The 22,109-nt window shown below is 37.4% G+C and overlaps 1 protein-coding gene across 21 annotated transcripts in view; it reads left to right on the top strand.

Moving 5' to 3' along the window:
• Positions 1 to 22,109, top strand: part of eml1 (EMAP like 1) — a 60,966-nt gene that overhangs the window by 5,674 nt on the left and 33,183 nt on the right. For 3 of the 21 annotated variants that reach the window (XM_084393378.1, XM_084393375.1, XM_084393374.1), the window contains exon 1: positions 5,707 to 6,152. The exons of 12 other annotated variants lie outside the window; for them this stretch is intronic. In XM_084393378.1, the coding sequence (XP_084249504.1) occupies positions 6,086 to 6,152 (67 nt within the window). In that variant the 5' untranslated portion in view covers positions 5,707 to 6,085. Of the gene's footprint in view, positions 1 to 5,658; positions 6,153 to 10,502; positions 10,771 to 22,109 lie in introns of those variants that run through there. 6 more of the 21 variants (XM_084393379.1, XM_084393392.1, XM_084393373.1 and 3 more) reach the window with 6 other exon arrangements.

Genomic DNA, 22,109 nt, shown 5'->3' with positions numbered 1-22,109 from the left:
CTCCCTATTTGCCTGCCTGTTGGTCCATCCTCCCTGGTCCCATCCAGACTACAGGGGTGATGGAAGCAGGGCCTTGACCAGGTGGTGGCCCGGGGTTTGTAGAGAAAAATGTCTCAGGGGAGTCCGCATGGCTGGTTTCCCAGGTTCCCACCCACACCAGCTGTTTCAAGAGTCCAAACGGGCCGGTAGTGAAGAGAAAAACATTTGGGAAATGCAGATTATGATGTTGAATCTGGGTGGACTGGTCTTGAGTTTGTTTGTTATGAGTATATGGATCTGTGACAATGATTATACTGCAATGTTTCATGTGTATAATGTTCAAAAGCTGTAAAAAAAAAAAAAAAAAAAAAAATTAAGACGCCGGGAAGCTAACTTTGTTTGGCCCAACAAAGCTTCTGCTAATTCTGCTGATCTGTTTCTTTCCACTGGTCTGGTACTCTTTCATTGGACAAATTAACTGCAGTTGTGTATGATGTCATTTAAATGATGTCACTGTGGCTTGCTTGACCAACATTGTTTGACTCATAATGATGTGAATTGATTAGCTTTAGAGCAGTGGAAGTTGAACACACATTGTCTGTCTGCAATTCTGATGTCTGAATCCTCAGCTGATTCTGGATCTGAACTAACATCTTTTCACAGCCTGGGATCATGAGTGCTATTTCAGTCCCCAAAGCAGATGATCCCTGTTCAGGGGCAGATAACTGTAAGATAGAAAGAAGGAATACGAGACAGAGAGTCACATAAAGATTCATGAATCAGAGAGAGTAATTACAGAATTATGTGTTTTATAGGAAACTTTAAAATTTTAATTTTTTTAAAAGTCTCTTATGTTCACCATGCCTGCATTTAATTGATCTAAAATACAGTAAAAATAGTAATATTGTGAAATATTATTATAGTTTAAAGTAACTGTTTTCTTTTTGAATATATTTTAAAATATAATTTATTCCTGTGAAGTCAAAGCTGAATTTTAAGTGGCCATTACTTCAGTCTTCAGTGTCACATGATCCTTCATATATATACATATATAACCAAGAAACCAGGTTATAAAATCTCATTAATCAATGTTGAAAACAGTTGTGCTCCTTTATATTATAATAATATAACCGTTGATAAAAAAAATTCAGGATTATTTTTTTCTCAGCATTTATTGAATTTTTTTTACATTTTTGTAACAAGGTCTATACTGTCACTTTGATCAATTTAATGCTGAATAAAAGTGTTAATTTATATAAATTATCTTACTGACCGTATAAACGTTTGAGAAAATTCAGTACAACATACTGACATACCAGTAATACTGTATCAATCTTTTAATCTAAATACTGCTAGACATTTTTACCCACTTTTTGGCTGCAGGCCATTTTATTGCAAGTCAAGACAACTAATGGTCTGTAACGCATTATAGTGTACAATTGTTAGTTATGAAATATTAGAAGTAAGGAAGTGTTCAGACTGATGGTTGTGTGCATGCTGTGGGGCAGATGCTGTTGGTGAGAGAGTCATAATAAACATGGCTAATCTAACATGAGATTATCCAGTATGCTAAAGTAGGACAGCTCAGAGTTTAATTTCAAAGAGATGATTCAGAAAGCTTCAACTTCATTAGTCCAGGGTTTGTTTTTTCAATTGACCTGTATTAGAGATTTCAGTGTCATTGGGGATTATGTCTTCCCTTCACAAAGAGTCATTCATTCACTATAGCCTATGTGTGATTATAAATTGTTATATAATAACAAGCTTGCACATGTAAAATATTTTAATGAGCTGGTTGAGTCTGTGCTTCACATGAATGTTAATTCACTAATAGGCATTGGAGCAGAGAAAGCTGCAGCTGCTATTTTACTCTAAACCTCAGGCACTGGCATGGTCTATTACCCTGAGATTATCAGCACAACCTCCTGACATTGCTTATGACATACCATTAATGCAGTTGTACTACTGGTGGAGGAAAAAAGTCAGCTGATTACAAACATTATAGCTATTTTTTTATGAATAGTAGGCATATTATTGTGTAATATTTCACTATTATTTAACAATAGCTTGAACTAAGTGTAAAAGAAAAGGCCATGTAGTTTCAAATCTGTTACCTGGCAAAAAAAAAAAAAAAAAAAAATATATATATATAATGAAACAAAATAAATTAAAAGGAGAAAAATAAACAAATAAATAAATAAATTCTAATATAAAACTTTTTTTCTTTTTTTTTTTGCAATGTAGACTCACTATAGTTTAGACTGAGGCAATTCTTCCTTAGTTATAAAGTGTTGTGAATTATAAGCGTCTGTGGATGTGCAGGAATGTTAATGTAGCAGTCTTTGAATTAACCGTATAATTTCCTTTACAAAAAAAAAAAAGCAGTGCAGACTATAACTGATCCCAACGAGATCCTTTATGTATATCATTTTGTGTTTGTGTACAAGTGTGCATATGTGTTCATAAAGTGTAGCCAGCATAATTGGAGAACAATGGGAGGGTGTAGCTCTGTCCAGCTGCCACCCGAGGGATCCCCAGACTTACACAGAGATGATGAAGTGCTTCTCCCTTCCCCCAGCTGGTGTCTCTCTCCAGGGGGTCTAATCTCACAGCACCACCACTGTACTATATTTGCTTCTGTTTGCCCTGAGCCGCGATTAACACGCAGGCAGCCGATGCCAAGAAAAATAATCAAGAACCACTTGTGCTGTTCTATAGCAAAGTGCTAATGCCACTGGTAAAAATCAATTTGGAAAATAAAATCTTAGAATAGAGTGAAATTGAATAGAGTTTTAAAAATTTTTTTCTGTATTCCTAATGTTTTCACTGTTACTTTTAATGTAAAGTACAAGTATGTCATTACATTATTGCCCAGAATAATGATTTATATACTCAGCTGTCACTGCTGATCTGATATGGAGATCACAGGAAACAGTCAAATCATCAGATTCATCCGTGCAGGAAGCGTGGAGAAGAAGGAAAATTGAGTTTCTTTCAAAACATTGAAATTTGGTCCACCCCCCCCCCCCCCCCCCCTAAATACGTTGTTTTATTTTGTACTTGAATAAAACCGTTTCAGGTTATAAAAGAATAAACTGCTTCAATAAATAAAAATTAAAACAGTAAAACAATAAAATAAAACCATTTCCGTAGTAGCCACTAGCCAGGCATAGACACAATCATTTTTGTGCACTTTATATTTTTATGCTCTGGCTCAATAATTCATTTTTAACTAGAAATTGAACCATGCTCAACATTAACTCTATTTAAAATACATTATAAAACAAAAACTATGTATTGCTGGTGCTATGGCATTAAAATTGCAAACTTAAAATGAAAACAATTAGCTGACACGATCAAAGATCCCGTTATTAATGATTTCAGAGGAAGAGACCACATCATGTGAAAGATGCAGGAAAGAACTGGACTGTCGCTTCTGGGGCTAATCCTTGATTTGATCTTTAGCGAACAGACAGAAGTGTCTGTGTCAGCACTGTTATGGGGGCTAAGAATAAACACTATAGCTCTCTGATGCCAGATTCAAGAAGCACTGCTGGCCCCAGGACAAGAGGGAGAAAGAGACGGAGAAATGTCTCATCATCCACCTTGGATCATTTTCTTTCCGGCCTCTGATGTAAAGCCATGGCCAAATTGGACACAGAAACCCAGAAATCTAATTTAACGCAGCTCTCGTCCACTTTCCATTATTTCACGGTGGGGGGGGGGGGGGGTGGGTGGGGTCAGGAGAACAATCTTTAAAGAGGCTCTTCTAGCTTTTCTGTGCTTTTTTTTCTTCTTTTCAATTTGACTGTGTTTTGTGTGTTTGAAGATGTGTAAATACAGGCCACGTCGTCATCTTTATGCATATTCCTCCGTATGCGCCTGCCTCCTGAATAATTTAAAAAGGTTTTCCCCTGTGACGACCCACAGTCAAAACTGAGATACGTTCTTATTCTTTTCTGCCAACCCTGGTTTCTCTTTGATGGTCTTCCAGACAGCTTTGTCTGTCTGAAGGCAGATAAGCTTTGAATAGTCAATGCTTATTACACTTCAAGCTTGTTTGGATTGTGGAATAAAGGGTGGAAAGTGTGAGGTCATGCATTGTGTCTCATACGTGGAAAAGTCCCAAAAACCTTGCTCCTCTGCAGTGTTGGGGTAACTTACTGCAATTTTTAAGTAATTTGACAGCAGCTTTTCAAAACATCTTAGCAGTGTATCTACTTTTTCAGATTACTTGTGGTGTAAGCGTGACAAATCTCTACAGTACGTCACTATTTTTGTCGCGTTGCATTTACAGCTGAGTGAACTGTGAAATCAACCATAAATATCTACTAAACCCACTATTTCATTTGAAGCATTTGGAAATCTGATTCATTTGAGTGTATATCAGACTATTTAGGGCATTCATTTGAATGAACTGGCTAGAAAAAAGATTATTGTGCAACATTTTACGATTCTGTATTTTGTTGTAGTGAAATATTTAGTTAAATGTTGCCATTAATCACTATTTGCCACAAATTGTGGTTCTTTTTAACTTTTTTGGTTGTTTTTTAGTGTACCCGTTTAAGACTTCAATATATTTGTTAGTAGCTTATGTAGTTCAAAATAAAATAACAGTTTAACAGTAAATGTCTGTCAGCTTTCTGGTCATTTATGCTAATGTACACTTTTATCATTTATATATGTATATACAGCATGTGTACATGTCAGAACAGAAGTTTGAGGTACGACTTTGTCTGAAAGAAATTAATATTTTCATTCAGCAAGGATGGATTAAATTGATTAAAATGTTTTTTTTTTTACAACAAGAAATATCTTTTTCAAGTTCTGTTCTCTTTATTCATCAAGGAATCCTGAAAACAACGCATCTCGGTTTCCATAAAAATATTAAACATCACACCTGGTTTCAACATAATAATAAGAAATGATTCTTGAGCAGCAAATCAGCATATTAGAATGATTTCTGAAGGATCATGTGACACTGAAGACTGGAGTAATGATGCTAAACATCCAGCTTTGCAATCACAGGAATACATAAAATTTTGTTAAAATATATCAAAAATATAATATTTGTATATTTTATTTATACAAAAGAAGTTTTAAATTGTAATAATATTGAGCAATAATACTGTTTTAGTGTATTTTTGATCAAATTAATGCAGCCTTGCTGAGCATAAGATAATTCTTTCAAAAACATTTAAGAAATCTTACCGACCCCAACATTTTGAACTGTAGTGTAGATTTATGGATTTGAATAGTAGCATAGATTTATGATTTATGTTTTTTTTGAGTGCTATGTCATTTTCTCAGAGCAAAGCCAGTACGGCGTCTTTTCTGCTTCCGTGAAACGTGAAAGCTTACATTTAGCCTCACCCACAAACAGCACAGTCATAATCCTCTTTACTCCGGAGTACGATTTAAGTACAAATGAATTTCTGAATCTGTGTATCCAAACACACACACAAATACGCCCTTTACCAACTCTAAATATCGATTCACCCCAACTTGTGTCCACATTTTAGAAACATCTCTAATGCAGTAAAAAGAGTCCTCTCTTCTGGCTTAGTTTCTCCAGCACAGTTTCCTACTGCATCAGAGTGGAGTCTCAGTCAGCTGGAGGGGGAGGATTTATGTTTTGAGGGAGGCTCCGCCCCCTCTGCTCTGATTGGTCCGTTCCCCACTGTCAGACAGGGACTCACCAGACAAGCTCAACGGAGAGTCCTCGACATTACAGAAACACTCACGCACTCTCAACACTCGCACGCCCTCCTCTGAGAGCTCAACCCCTGTACTGGCTTATTTTTCTTCTGGAGATCTCTAACAGGAACACACCACAGAAAGGATCAGGAGAGAAAAAGTGCACAAGAAGATCCGCATTTCGTAACTTCATAAATATTTTCACTTTCTGTTTTTTTGGAGTCCCATTCAAGGAAAGCGTCTGAGTTAGCGTGACTCGAGCATTGGGTGAATGGGTTGTCATGGTGACTGACACTGGCAGGCTGACCCCAGAAGAAGACTGGATGTTGAATGGACCGAGAGCTGCAGCAGCCAGCCAGCGAAAGTAACAGGGAGTTATCGTGGAGAAAGGGAAGACGAGTGGAAGAGAATGGAGGACGGCTTCTCCAGCTACAGCAGTCTCTATGACACCTCCTCACTGCTGCAGTTCTGCAATGGTAAACCCATCACGTTTTTTTTGTCTTTAATCTGAGAACTTGTCCATCTTATGATCTATATCTCTTCAAGTTCAGGTAGACACGTTGCCTGGAGTTGGACGGTGGTGCCTCAAGTGTTGCACTTAACCTTTCTGACCTTCTTTAGTCCCTCAACTTTGGCACAAAGATTATCAAGATCCTCTTGACTGTGATGGATCATTTCGAAAAGGATTGATACCAGTTTACAGTTTTCTTACAGGCTTCTAGCTGGTATGATCCCAAAGCAAATGTTTCTTGAAGGAAATCTTTCAAAATGCCATGTTTTCAAGATTCTTAAAGTATTTTACGTACCTGAAGCTCTAGTCGCTCCTGAGGTTGAATGTGTTTGATGTTATTTTCAGAGAGACAGTTTTGTTTTGAACGAAACAGTGCAGTGAAAAATCTCTTACCTCTTATTACATCAGACCGTTCTACATAGAAATGAAACCGAAGAGAAAGAATGAGGATGTCGTTTTGATTTGTTGAGGTGTTGTCGTTTTTTGAGGGTTGTTCTTTTTGTTGTTCTGCCAACCTGATTGTGATCTGTAGTCATGTGATTGTGTATGTTTTCTGGCTGCTGCTTCGAGGCTTTTGGGTAAGGGCTGATGATGATAAAAGAAGAGAAGAAAAGAGGAGTGGGGGGGGGGTTAGTTAGGGATTTCCTTGTTCCAGGATGAATAAAAGTATGTGTCACTGTTCTGTCAAACACCATTAATCTCTTGCACAAGTCCTCATATGACATAACAGTGCTTGAGAAAGCAGTCTGAAGTCCTACCTGCTCTTAAGTACAATGTGATGATGTTGCATGAGTTTCTACATTAAACGTTTTACTGAACTGTAGTTTAACCCTTGATGGGGCAGGGTTTATGACACTACTCAAATTACTTGTTTGCAAAAGTAAGTCCAGTCTCCTTTGACAGAAGATGAATGTTCTCTCTTATAATTCTGTTTGTTCTAGGCACGCACAGTATTCGTACCATTATCAAAGAGATTTTATAATTTATCAATGGATACAGCACACATTTATGAAATTAAACATTTATGCTAATTTCCTTTGTTTACATTACGATTACCTTTACCATCACCTAACACTCTCTTCAAATTTATTTTTAAACTAATATTTTATTATGAAGAATATTTTTATGTTTAATTTAATATTTAAATGTATTATTATAGCAATTTTATAGTAATAATGTATATTTAGCAAAACCTAAAAATGGATATCCATTTGTAGTATTTGAAATGACTGATTTTAGTGTTTAGTATTTTGTTTTTCATTTATTTTAGACAAAATAGTATTGAATTTTAAAATTGGCCATTAGTCGGTTATCTGCCATAACATGAAAATAATAATCAGCTTATCAGTATCATCCAGAATTTTAATATTGGTGCATCTCTAGTGTGTACACTCCTTTTTAAAGCTCATATTTCGGTTTGAAAATCCAGTATTAGAGTGATGTTTTTTTCTGGGGTCATGTGCACTTGTGTGGATATATTGAGATCATCTGAGCTTATACCAACTTGAGTTTACACTGGAGTTATGATAAGATTGTGCGGTTGTAGTGACATCATAAAGCATTGTGTGATCCTCTCTTTCATCGTGTCGCCTGTAAGAATCTTCCATTCAGCATCTAACAGCCCTTTAATCTGCTATATGCCTCATTCATCAGTTACACTTCTAAACATTGTGTTTTACAAGTTCTTAAATGAAAAAAGACAATCGCTCTGCTTTTCTGTCTGTTTGGCTGAATGAGAGTGAGAGTTGCTGTGATGGCTGGCCTGTATTCTGGCTTGTCAGGCCAGCGTAGGACTGTGGGTAATTGAATGAGGGTGTGCTGGAGAACGCTGTGGTGAGGTCATCCGCCAGTACAGTGCTCAGCCGAAGCTCTGGATCTGGTATGAAGTCATTTGTTCTTAAACGCTTCACGAGTTTCTGATCAGCCAACCATACTAATGTAGGGATACTGGGTCAGCAAACAAATTTCCTAGGCAGATTCTATAGGCATTATTTAACCTTCATTTAAAGTGTTTACAGCCTCAGACTCATCTGCTTACTGGTTTTTTTTTTTCTTAAAGGGATAGTTCATCCAAAAATGTATATATTTTTTTAAGGACATGATGCTATTTTGCCTCCAGAATCTTTTGGGAAATAACCAAGATGAAACCAAGGTTTATCTTAAAGGGTTTGTTCACTCAAAAATAAAAAATATCCATCATTTATTCACCTTCAAGTCATTTCTTCCATGGAACACAAACATTTAAAAGATGATATAATATAAAACATTTTGAAAAATGTCCATACAATGAAAGTCAATGGGGTCCAATGCGGTTTTTGCCCCCTTTTGACTTTCATTGTATTGATAAAGATAAAGGTTTGGGATGAACGTGAATGAATTATGATATAACTCCCACTTTTGAGTTAACTATTCTTTTAAGATCGACCTTTAAATGATTGTTTTCATTCAGCCAAAACGTGACGATCATCTTGGTTATTTCCTGAAGGATTCTGGAGGGAACATAACCTCTACTCAGATTAAACATTGGCGGTGAGTTCTGGCAAAAGGAGTAACGGAAGATCTGTTGTTCTGGCATCTAAACCTCTACCAGACGTCCCAGTCTTTTTGACTGCTGTTGTCTCATTCAGCCGCTGCTGCCAAAGAAGTGTTCTTGGCACTCGGCTCTCTCTTCTTATTGGCTGCCCTTTGAGCCGCTGATGGATGCATGTGCAACAGGATTAGGATTAAAGACCTGCTCACGTTACCGACCGAACTAGACAAGAAAACTCAAAGTGAGTAAGAATGAATGTCATGAACAAAAGCTTCCACTTGCCTCTAAACTTGAGCTCTCCACAACCTTGGCAGCAAGGATGTAAAAGTTGGAAATCCTAATCCAATTCATAAGAGCCACAGTTGGAAGAAATCATTTATTCATCGTTTCCTCATTCCAAGGCTGTTACTTGACTTTGGAGGTAAATATTGATACACAGTAATAACTCTTTCAAGGCTGTCGATTTGTTCTAAGCTAGCCATCAATGTCCTTTAGTATATCATGGCTCTTGAGCTGTTATTTATTGATCAGTGGTCTCATAGAAAATTGCAGACTGAGGGATAATAAAAGTCATCTTCCTCTAAATAGGACATATTGACATGGCCGTTGCTTGTCTGTTATGTAGCAGACCCCAGATGACTTGCATTGGTTCTTTATCTGGCACACTCTCCCATTACGCTACTGATAACAATTCTGAAACCATCTGCGTGGCCTTCTGAGAAGACCGAAGCTATTAGTGCTTCTCTCTCTTTCTCTCTCTCTCTCTCTCTATCGCATGTTTTTCATTTTCTAAATACTCTTCTGTTTGAATTGTTGGTGTCAGTACGATTATATATTTTTTTTTGTATTGGGCCTTTTAGTCATGAGAACTGCAGTGTTGAAGGTGTCATATCTGAAGCACACATGTCCCGCTGAAGGCGTAGTATTGTGCTATTTTTGTACATTAAGGAGGTTTTTTTGGAATATTCCACTCGTTCATTCCCTCTCAGGGGCATCCAAAACAAAGAGTCCTTTGTGGGGGTGTCAAGCAGACAGGATTATTCAAATTTTGCTTCAAAATATGCTAATGCTTTGCAATGGCAAAATGTGGTGCATTACTTTAATATAATGTGTGTGTTGTGTCGACCAGAACAAGTCCAGCCAATAGGCTTCCTGGGATTATATACAGTACTTGCATTTTTCAGTATTTGTTGTTTGAATGTCCATTGTCCAATGGAAATTTTAGAACTGTAATTTGCACAGTTGAGAGAGCCATGCAAGCCTTTCCCAGTGTACTTTTATTCAGAACAGATTGTACAAGAAAGAAGAAGCTTGAAAATACACACACTTCAGTGTTATTTTAGTATTATTATAGTATTAGCTTTTATTTTTATATTTTCAGGTTTCAATTTAGTTTACGTTTTAGTAATTATGTTATTTTTTAAATATTTAACATTATTTTAATTCTGTTTTTTTGTAACTTTTATTTTATTTCAGTTAGTTGCCATGCCCAGGCAACATATTCAAATTTTTTGTTTAAATTGTTTTAAGTTGAAGTAAACATTTATGTTTTATTTCTGGTTTATTTCAGATTTGTAGTAGTTTTAGTTTCAGTTAACAATAACAACACTGACACACTTTCTGTTTTCCATCAGTTCATTTGTGCTGAGCAGGGGCTTGACATATGATTTTCCGCATGTAACATCCAGTGTCATTACCACACGGCATCCGCAACCCACCCTAAGAACAACACTTTAGTTTATTTAAACCACCCCCCCCACCCACTGTTCTGGGCTGTTTGTTATGTGTGCACAATGCTCTGGGTTCTGCAGGAGAAGAAAGCCCTGGCTTTCAAACACACTGAAAAGAGCATTGTGTCAGAAGCGGGAAAGCGGAGCCAGCCATGAGTTAATGCTGCCCTACTTTTCTCAGTCAGACTCTCTGCGACTCCTTCAAAATCCTCCTTCCCTTCCTCGTTTGCCACCAGAGCTCCCCGCCGTTTGTGCCATTTCTCAGGAGAGCATGAGTCAGCACAACCAGCGGTTACTGCTCTACTCCAGCGTGCCTTTTCCAGGTCGGTTTTGTGTTTTCATCTCTATGGTGACTGTGCTGGACTTAGAGGGTCTGCCACAGGATGGGTCCCATAAACAGAGGCCACCATGGCTGATTAAACATGGAGTCAGATAAGTGTTTTGTTGTTCGGAGGGTTGTGTGTGCCGTTCCTCACTGTGGGTGACAGTAAGGTCACCTGTGACTGAACGAGTGGGCTTTCTTCATTGATTAGTATGTCGAAATGTTCAAGGAGCATGTGGGTGGGGAGCATGACATGATGTGTAGCTTCACTATTACAGCAGTCATTTGGAGCTGTCTTTACGTTGTCTATAAGTGTGTGTTTTGTTGTCTGAAACATTCTACTAGCTATGTTTCCATCCAAAGTTGCGAATTTATATTGCAATATCGCATTTAACATATGCGATTTGTGTTCAAGAGAACAAAAATCGTCACTTCCTGGGAAATTTGCGCAATATGTATATAATAAAAATGAACGTTTCAACAATCATGGAAGACACTGTGGCTCTTTTGTCGTATATCATAAATCAGTTTTAAAAGGGATTTTTCACTATTGAAAACAGGATCTGCATTTTCATGGGTTTAAATAAAAGATTTTTGTTATAAGAGAAATTAAAACAGTTTTGTGCATCAAAACCACTCCTTTCCTGTCAAAAAATGTACTTGATTTTCAAAAGTCAACGAATTTTCGACAGCCGAATGTAACATTTTTGACAAGCCAAACATGTCCGTCTCTGAGTAACAAGTAATTAATTTAAGCCACGAAATAAACTTCTTTCCGTAAAATGAAAATTTTGAACGTTTCCAGCATGTTTTATAATTACCCAAAAATCACCTCTTACACACGTTATCACATCTGTCAAAAACTTCCAACTGTCGGTTGGAATATTAAAACTAAAACATCGACATAACACTCTCATGGGCATCAATCACTTCAATGAATACTTGATAGCTAAAAAAATCCACCGATCCATCTGTTTTCAAATCCATATCATTTATAACAACATACACAGACATCGATGTCTGTCAAAACAAACGTGCACAATACACGGCAGAATTAACGAGAAGAAGGAATAAATGACAATAAAGGAATAAAGCAGCATGTTGAAGCTGCTCATAATGATGATTTGGATAATGTACCAAATACATAATGCACGCTAGTATGAATTTGTTCTTCACTTGCTGAAATTGAATCTGAATGATCAGAGAACCGAGTGAAATACTTCACACTGCGTACTAAAAAGAATAAACGGCAATCAAATTGAAAAAATTCGACATTTTTTATGCACAGACTGTGCATTCTGATTCTGACAATCCTGGTTTGTAAATAATTTTCTATTCTTGACTGCTTTCTTTTCATAATTTTGGCAATCGATGGACTTCTAAATGAGTATTCTTGAGATGAGTCCCTGTAGTCATCCAATCTGACTCTCATATGCTGATGTAATATTATAAACTTGACAGGTGATTTTTATAAAGTATAGTTTGATCACTATCTTTTCAATATTTATCAAAGTTTGAAAATGTTGTTAATTTTCCAATAAAAGATGATACAATTTACGTTTAATTAACATTTAACCAGATTTTGACTCCCAGAAGTATCCCAAAATTTGCATAAAAACAGGGGGATGAAACATAACTATTGATAGCAAGGCCTGGATGAATTATGTTTGCCATGCTTGATCTTATCTTACAACTGTAAAATGATAGAAATATAAAATATAGAATATAGTATAAAACATGATAATTTGTGTCCTTAAAGTAATAATTCAACAATTAAAATATCATTAATCACTCTGCCTTATTTCATTCCAAATTTTCATTTCATTTTTACTGTATTTTTACTATAAAACTAATTAGTTTTTTTTACTATATTTCTGATCAAATGTCGTGGTATACTTCTTTCAAAAGCATCGTGACTCGTGAGCTATGAAGAGGATCGTAGAGCATATTGGTGGCACAATGCTTTTGGGAAAAAGCAGCCCAGGCCAAAATTATTTATCAGCTGATATTTGGCCATGTTCACATTAAACTGCTAAGCCTCATCTCATCTCTGGCCAGCAACTCATTTGTAGGACACCAACATTTAGCTGGTTTGATCCCAAAACAACACACAAGCTCTGTTTTCAGTAGTCTCATGCACCCATACATCAGAGCGTGTTAAGCCTGTGCACTTTCTCCCGGTGCACAGGGATAACCACTGATCAGGATCGGCTCAGTATCCCTTTTAATCCTCTCTTAGCCCAACCACTTCCTGCATCCCAACAGCGAGGCTTGGGGCTCGAGCGGCGTCGTCTCTTGAATACCCCCCTCTTTGGTTTCAAGCCAGTGGTATCAGGGGGTGGAAAACACCCTGCCTTTGCGGTTCACACAAAGTAGTTTTCTCTGCTTCCCTGGCTGCCAGGAGGAGATTAACTGGGAACAACACTGCGGGCATCTCCGCATCACTTGTCACTGACTCGGTCCTGTCTGGAGTCTCTCTTTGGGGATGGAGGCTGGTGTGATTAATGAACACACACGTAAACACATATAGCTTCTGCCACCTGTCTTACACATGCTGGCAGCTTCTGTAGGCTTATTTAGTAAGCAGTGCGTGAAGGAGAGGGAGAAAGATAGAGAAAGACATACTCTAATTTCCCATCAAGCCATTTGGCAAGCCATCTACTCGATGTCTACTCTCATGAGTGGTGCTCGCTAAGGGGCCGTACACACTGGACATGTTTTTGAGTTTTTTCAAATTGTTCGTCTGTTTAAAATCACAATGTGTATTAGGGCTGGACTTGGTTCTGTCTATCGGTTGTTGATTGGATGGATGCAGATCTGAATGCAAGCTTGCAGTCGGTTGTAAGAAAGGGGCGGAGCTTAAGCAGACTTAATGATTGGAGAAGTCTGGCACATGTCACCTGGCAGATGAAAGAAGACTGTTGCTTAAGCGGAAGATCGAATTATGAATTTTTTGACAGATTAAACATATGCTTGAAATATTCACAATAAGACCAATAACATGCATTTAGAAAAGAGATGTGAATGTAAAAAAATTTTTATGTTGACTTTAAATATGCACTAAAGTCTTTGACCGCTGTGACGATTCTCCGTTTTTTTTAGCATTTTACATCATGAGTGACACATTTTTAAGAATCTCGATGCACCTGGGGCCTGTTCTGTTTTGCTGTGCTGCATCTTACTGTTATTGAATGCAAGGACCACCCAGAATGCCCTAGCAACATGCTAAATAAGACTTAAAGGGGTGGTTGATTATGATTTCACTTTTCTAACTTTAGTTAGTGTGTAATGTTGCTGTTTGAGCGTAAACAACATCTGCAAAGTTACGACGCTCAAAGTTCAAAGCAAAGGGAGATATTTGCTTTTAAAGAAATCGTTTTTTAAGGACTACAACAAAAGACTGATAGGGACTACGCCACATTCCTCCCAGGTTAGTGACATCACAAACCCTAAAATTTACACCCCGCCCCCGGAACACAATTTATAGATGATCAAGACAGAATATGCTAATTAATGACTAGAAGATAACTACACATAGCCTAAGCTACATAAATTCATCAACTAACCATTCAGAAATGTTGTCTACATGTTGTCACTTCTTCTTGAGTTGTCACTCCGATTTGAATATAAAAGGCTAAAAGTTTTTGCAATTTTCAGTGCATGTCTGTGTGAGGTAATCGAAGCTGCTATGAACAAGCTGTTGTAGCTCCGCCCTCTGTGCCGGGAGCAGCAGCTCATTTGCATTTAAAGGGACACACATAAAAATGGAGCGTTTTTGCTCACCCTCAAAAAGTGACAATTTTAACATGCTATATGCACATTTCTGTGGGATATTTTGAGCTAAAACTTCACATACACACTTCTGGGGACATCAAAGACTTATTTTACATCTTGTGAAAAGGGCATTATACCACCCCTTTAAGTTGTGTCCCAGTCTGATATCCCCTCCCCCTCCAGCAACTGTTTTGCAACATGCTACGGTCTCTAGCAACTGCATAGCATCTAACTAAAACAACTCAGAATATTATAACCATATAGCAGCACAATAAAAACCTAACGAGGGATTTGAAAACAGAATGGAGAAGCTGTCGGCTTTAATAGGTTGATTACAGCTTGACCTGAAGGAAGATTTTGCTGATGTCAAATGGATTGAAACTCTGGCTCTCTCATGGGGACAGTTTGGCTCTGCTCATCACCTCTTCCCTACTTTCTCCTATTCTTTCCATGCCGGAGGTCACGAGTGAGGTCTCTGGGATGATCTCATGTGTCTATTTTTATCTTCTAAGTCCTATTTATTTACTAAAGGCCATCTCTTTTTCCTCATTATGTACCTGTAATCTGGGAAATAGCTTGGCAGCAGACGCTCTCGCTTCGTTTGTGACTGTGCTGGGTTATATAACAGTCCAGTCATCATCTCTGAATCACTGACACCTCGAGACAATGTACTGTTTTACTATTACCAGAGTTCCAGATGGGTCCTCAATGAACTGACCTTGGATCTATGACCTAAGGTTGCAAAAACAAAGCGGTTGGGGAAGGCAGGCGGTTGTAATCCTCTTAAAGCATACACAAACCTTTTACTCACTTTCTCTCATAGACTCTCCCTGTGTCTCTCAGCGTGAACTCTTTATGTAAGAGGCAAATCTCAAAGGCCAATTCGTTGATGAGAATTGTTTGTGAAAAGCTCTGAGAGGATTCACTTTGATACTCACTGAGACCAGATGCATTTTGTTTATACAAAGGCTGTTACAAAACCTAGTGAGGTGCCCCATAAGGCAAAACATATATATTTATGTATATATATATATATATATATATATATATATATATATAATTTCTAAAGACACAAATAGCCACAATATACAGTATTTGTACATAAATATTTTCAATTCAACAAGTTTAATTTACTTATATTTATCTCATGTTTTTTTCTCTATAATTCTTTTGTCCAAAAAAATAAATAAATAAATAGGCTACATTTAGCATTTATTCAAAGGGTATTTTAAGATTGGAAATGTTTAATTTTTTTGCCCCTTGACATATTTAAAAATATAAAAAAAAATGTTTTGTAATATATTTTGGCTTTTAAAGTTTAAATGAAATATATGTTCAACTTGAAATACAATTTTTCAAAAAATAAATTTTCAACGCATATTTAGAATAAGGAAAAGTATTTTGCCAAATGGGGTTATTGCCTACATAAGCAGCTTTAACTTTGCTGTTTACATGTTGCTAAGATAACTGCACAATATTCTTAATAAGCATAAAAATACATGCTTTACTTAATTTGATTAAGTACAGTGTGCTAATTAATTTTTAATACAATCAATACTTTTCAGTATTGAATGAAATATGTTGATAATCCACATTAACATGCCTTGTCTGCTATCTTGTACTTATTTCTCAATGAGCTTGTCGCAATGCATTCTGGGATTAGAATTTGGTTAAAATATGGTATATGCATAAAAATATGGGCAGCATAAATAAGCTCACTAGGCTTTGGAACAGAGCACATATGTCTTTGTAGTGATGTATGCAGTGGCCTAAAAATGGTGGTGACTTGTAAATAGCCTCATTTTGAATGCTAAAAATATTTTTTTTCTTTTTCCTGGAGTGCGCGTTAAGGTGTGGTCGAGCAAAAAAGGTCCATTGTCTATTGTCAATAGTGTAGCGATGTATGAAGCACCGCTGACACAGAAGTCAGACAAACCAATCAGCTTTCTGTTGGTCAGCTTGAACCTGATGCAAAATCAGTGAGGGGAAATCTTTCACCCTAATGTGAAATTCCAGATTGGATGGATTCCTATTAAAAAGATGGGATTTTGCCTGTGAAAATTTGCAGAGCAATGGTTAATGTGACTGCACCATGAAATATATATACTGTAACATGCATTGTTTTGGAGGTCATAAACATGATAATGGGATAGTCTAGATTTGCCTTTGTTTTATGGTTAGACAAGCCTCCAATGTGAAGAAACATGATCACATTCACTTTTTTTAGCGTAATGATAATCCTTACAAATCTTTGCTCCCTGCTGTGTCTCATTTATGGGCAGAGACAGGGTTTGAGTGAGTCAGCTAGTAGGTTCAGACTCAGAGAGAGACCAGAGATATGCATTATTAATCAGCCAAAGCGCTTTGAGGGAGACATTAAAGGGAGTCCGCTTTGCTTTGATAATCCACAAACACTTTCTACCCTGCCTTTTATGTGTAATTTCTATATTATTCACAGATTCAAAGCAGCTTTATTGGCATTATTATTTTTGAATGTCAGATTGTGACAGTTAGCTATAGTTTTTAAATGTAAATTCTCACTTTGTAATTCTAGTAGTTTTAGGTTCTATATTTATTTTATTTTTTAATTTTTTTTTTAAATGTTCACAGTTTTGTTATCTTACATTAAATAAAATATGTTTAGAAATGTATTTAGAAGATAATAATTTATAAATTAATTATTTAATACAGCTTTTTCATTCTTTCGGGTTTTATTTCTTGAAGAGCGATAAGTTTCAGGCTAACTTTAAAGGTTTAACGTACACTTTTTTGTATTGTAGCAAAACTGAAACTAAACATAATATATATATATTTTTTTACTTAATTTTAGTTCGTTCTGGAGCAGTGACAATCTATTTGAGTTAAATTTCAGTTTTTCCAATTTCTAAACTGTTTACATTTAGTTTTCTGGTAACAAATATGAATACACATCAGGTTTAAGTAATTAAAGTGCAGCTTTTAGAGTTTGTGTCCACTGGTTGTTAGTTTATAGCAAGTATATAACTTTCTGTTATATACTTCCTGGACTTTCTCCTAGCAGTGTGGATTCAATTTACATTTCAATTCTTTGCAGTGGTTTTAAAAGACTGAAGGAATGTCTGTGCCTAGTCAGGGTAGTAGGTCAGGAATTGAACTTCAGTTTCCATCTCATTTTGTGTGCAGTAAGAGCACAATCAATCTTTTGGCAATGTCTATTTGTATAAGATCAGTTCTGTCTCTCTTTCTTAGGAGGATAGAAAATAAAAGGTACAGGTATTGCATTTGACTTCAATTGCACCAAACTGTCTGAAGTGAAATAGGATTGAGCCTTTCCTAGTGACGGCTCTGACTGTAAAATCCAATAGACTACCTACACAATCTCTGACTACACAATCTTATGCTGATGTTAACACATTTAAGCCCAAATAAAGTTTCTGAAGACTATGCCACTCTTTTTCCATCTCTAATATTTTCCGAATGAAACAAATCATTCATACTCATTTTCTGAGCTGGATCATCTGATTAATTAAAATGCCCCTACAATGCCATTTTAAAGGTTACTAATTTAGTTTTAGAGGTCTCCTACAATAGATTTACATGCATCTGTAGCACTTGTTTGGATTATACAGTAATTAATTAGTAATTAAGTAGTTTTTTTCTGCTGCTTTATTATTATTATTATAATAATACAGATAATATTTGAATTCTATCAGAAGAACTAGGGATCGCTATGGAGACGGCGGGTTAGCATACGAAGTAACAGACAGACACAAGATTAATTTAGAAATATAATTGTTTAAATTTAATTTGGACGAAAAGTAGAAAGTCAATAAAATAAAATAAATGACAGAAACACAATAAACAATAAAACTGACTGCAAATTTCCACCTCGAGTGCACTCTTGTCGGTGTTTTCACATATATACCCACATAGTCAGTTCAACATTCAGGAAAAATAAAATAAATGAAACAGACAGAATATCACAAAAGAGTATAATCTCTCTCTCAAAGGGATTTCAAGTGTCTCTCATGAAAAGTTAAAGGTCTCTCAATTCTGGGTGATAGTTGACCATACACCCTCAAGAGGAAAAGAAAAGAAACAGTTCTTTAAATCGAGTTTGTCGTTCAATGCGGTTTCAGTGGAAACTCAAGGAAAGGATATCGGGCCTCCTCTCCACCACGCGATGTCTTCTTTTCTACAACTGGGTTGGCTCGCCATCAAACTCGCAGTCTACAGGATGTTACAGGAGGTCGTGCAGATCTTCACGAATCAAGAAGGAAGAAAAAAAAAGAAAAAACAAAGAAAAAACAAAGGAGAGAAAAAAACCTGGCCTGATCACAGACCAGAACATTCATTAAGTACATTTCAAAATAAGTTCCACATCTAAGATCCAGAATAACATCTAATACACAATTAAAATTTCTTCACGAACTAATATAATCACATTCGTTTACCTCTAAATCACTAGTTCTCTTTCATACAGACACGTAGCCAACAATGGTGACGCTGAACTCTGAAATGAACAAATAATAACCATGCGGTTCACTATGACCGCTCAAACTTAAGTAATTACATACTAGTACATACAAATATCTTTTTCTTCACAGAACTGCTTAACTAAGTTACCTTTATGATCGATTTTTTTCTTTTGCTCTCACTCGGGCGCACCTCGTGTGTGATCGTAAAATGGCGTCGATGAACTGCAATGTGCAATGGCCATGCGCTCTCACTCAGGCGCACCTCGTGCGTGATCGTTAAATGGCGTCAGTGAACTGCAATGTACAATGACCATGCGGTTCACTTTAGACATTTGTTACCACTCGGATCAAAATACAATTTTTAAAGAAAATAATCAGTCCACAGCAACTAATTTAATGTTTAGTAGCAGTAATTCTATCCTATTATGAAGGATTAGTCTTTTATTTTCATTAATTATGTGATACTGACTCACCAATAATGATTTATTCCTCTATTCAGTCGGCTTCTTGTTCAGAATGCATCAAATTAACTATATCTCAACTTCTCAATACTTTTTTCGAAGATTTTTAACCTCAGATACATAAAATGGATCGCAACGATGGGATTGCGTCTGCTCTTCTCAATCAAGCTCGTCTCTTCTGTCATCGCGCATGCTCGTCGACACTCATGACGTTAATGACAAGAGAGCTCTCATTGGTTGATCGCTGAGAATTTATTTTAGAATATATTCACATATTTTTCTTAATATTCTTAATCTTAATAATCTCTTATCGACTTTTATTAAGGGAAAATCATATAACTAAATTGTGTAAATTAAATATTAACTTTATTTAACCTGTGTTACATTCTCCCCTCCTAAATTCATGCAAGTCCCTTTGCATGTTCTGCTCGGCTGACTGGTGACCACACCGTGTAAACCATTAGGCAGCAAGGGAAGGACATTCAGAGTTTCATCTCCACCAAGAGATTTAACAAAAGCTGAATTCAGACCTTGGAACAAAGATTGGACCACATATATTAATGGGTTTCCTGGCTGAAAATAAGTAAGTCGCTCTGGTTCTCCTCTCGGTCTAACGGAACGCCTCGGTAAGGTGTCTATCTCATCTTCTGATTGTTGTTCGGCTTTTTCACAAACACCTGAACTTTCAACAACACTGGTTACTTCAACTTCATCAACAGAACTGCCCATTACGGCTTCGACTTGGCCCTGACCAGGTAAATTACTCTGTCCAAGGGTGCCGGAAACATTAAGAGGTAAGTGCTCATCGAGTGTGTCGACAGGTAAGTATTCACCCGGTTTATCAACTGGTAAGGCTTCAACAAGTAAATTATTACTTTGGTCGCCCTGCAAGGTGTCGCCGATAGGGAAAGATTGTTCGGCCGAGTTATCAGTAGAATCAGCGTTCACTGTCTCTCTTTCCGTACAGATATCATGAACTGTAGAGAAATGTACTGTCTCTATACTTGGAGTATGGCTGTACTCGCAATACGAATTTCCTTCTTCGGAATCAGAGAGACAAGTGTCATCAATTAACGGAACCTTAGGATTCTGTCGTGTTCGAGGTCTTGAGATGGATTCGTTTAGAGTGGGTGGTTCAACTTCGGAAGACAGTAAAAACCCACACGGGAGCAACATATCTCTGTGAAGAGTACGCAGAGGACCGTCCTTTCTCTCTGGACGAACAGTATAAACTGGCAATTCAGCTGCCTGACTCACCACAACATACACCTCAGACTCCCACTTGTCTGCTAACTTATGCTTCCCGCGTAGCCTAACGTTCTTCACCAACACTCGATCACCAATCTCCAAAGAGCAATAAGTTACAGATTTGTCAAACCTAGCTTTGTTTCTTTCTGCACTTTTTGACATACCACGTGACGCAAGCGAATAACTTTCTTTCAGATTGTTTTTTAGATGACTGACATACTCCGAATGAGACTGTCGTGGACCATCTTGATACGGCAACCCAAAAGCAAGGTCAACGGGTAACCTGGGTTGACGTCCAAACATCAATTCGTAGGGAGTGAACCCAGTGACCTCATGTTTCGTGCAGTTGTACGCATGAGCTAAAGGTTTTACGAAATCTCTCCAACGAACCTTGTCTTTTTCTTCTAAGGTACCCAACATACTGAGCAGGGTCCTATTAAAACGTTCGACAGGATTTCCCCTGGGATGATAAGGGGTTGTTCGGGTTTTCTTAATACCTGCCACCTCACAAAGCTCTTTGATGGTGCGCGATTCAAAATCTCGGCCCTGATCGCTATGAAGACGCTCGGGGAACCCATAGTGCACAACAAAATTTTCCCAAAGACATTTCGCTACCGTTCTTGCCTTTTGGTTGGGTGTGGGGACTGCCACAGCATATTTGGTAAAGAAGTCAGTGATTACCAAGATGTCTCTCGTGTTACTTTTGTCTGGCTCTAATGAGAGAAAATCCATACAGACCAACTCTAAAGGTCTTGTGGCTTGGATATTAACCAACGGTGCAGCTTTTTGAGGCAATGATTTCCTCCTCACACAACGACCGCATGTCCTGATCTTTTGTTCTACCTCCGCAGCCATCTTCGGCCAGTAGAACCGAGACCTTACCAAGTCTAGAGTTCTCTCCACCCCCATATGACCCATACTGTCATGCAAACTGGTCAATACAGAGGGCCTCAGTTTCTCAGGTAGCACGAGTTGATAAGTAACTAATTCCTCTACCTGCCGTTTCCGGTAAAGCACCCCACTTTTTAACTCAAGACGGTTCCACTCTCTTAGAAAAAAAGGAAGATCTGGGAGTTCCCTCCTGACTGTTGGTGGAGGCTTTTCTCCCGACTCTAGGCAAGATACTACTTCCCGAATGACTGGATCTGCCCTTTGCTCATCACCGAGGTTCCCTGACAGGTAAGATACAACAGGTAACCCCTCAAAATCACCTTCTTGTTCGTAACTATCAGGTACAGCATCAGGATAAAGTGCAAGAGATTCAACAAACGCAGCACCACACCCAACGTCCGTTGGCTGTCTGACCAGATGTTTCTCACATATAGCCTGAACTACTTCACTTGCGGTGTCACAAGAATCTGCAGCTTCCGTGAGATGATTCTGCATAAACTGTTGAATTC

The sequence above is a fragment of the Rutilus rutilus genome (assembly GCF_951802725.1).
Source record: "Rutilus rutilus genome assembly, chromosome: 21".
Lineage (NCBI taxonomy): Eukaryota > Metazoa > Chordata > Actinopteri > Cypriniformes > Leuciscidae > Rutilus > Rutilus rutilus.
Note: the sequence above shows the minus strand (reverse complement) of the source record. Positions and strands in the feature narration are given on the sequence as shown.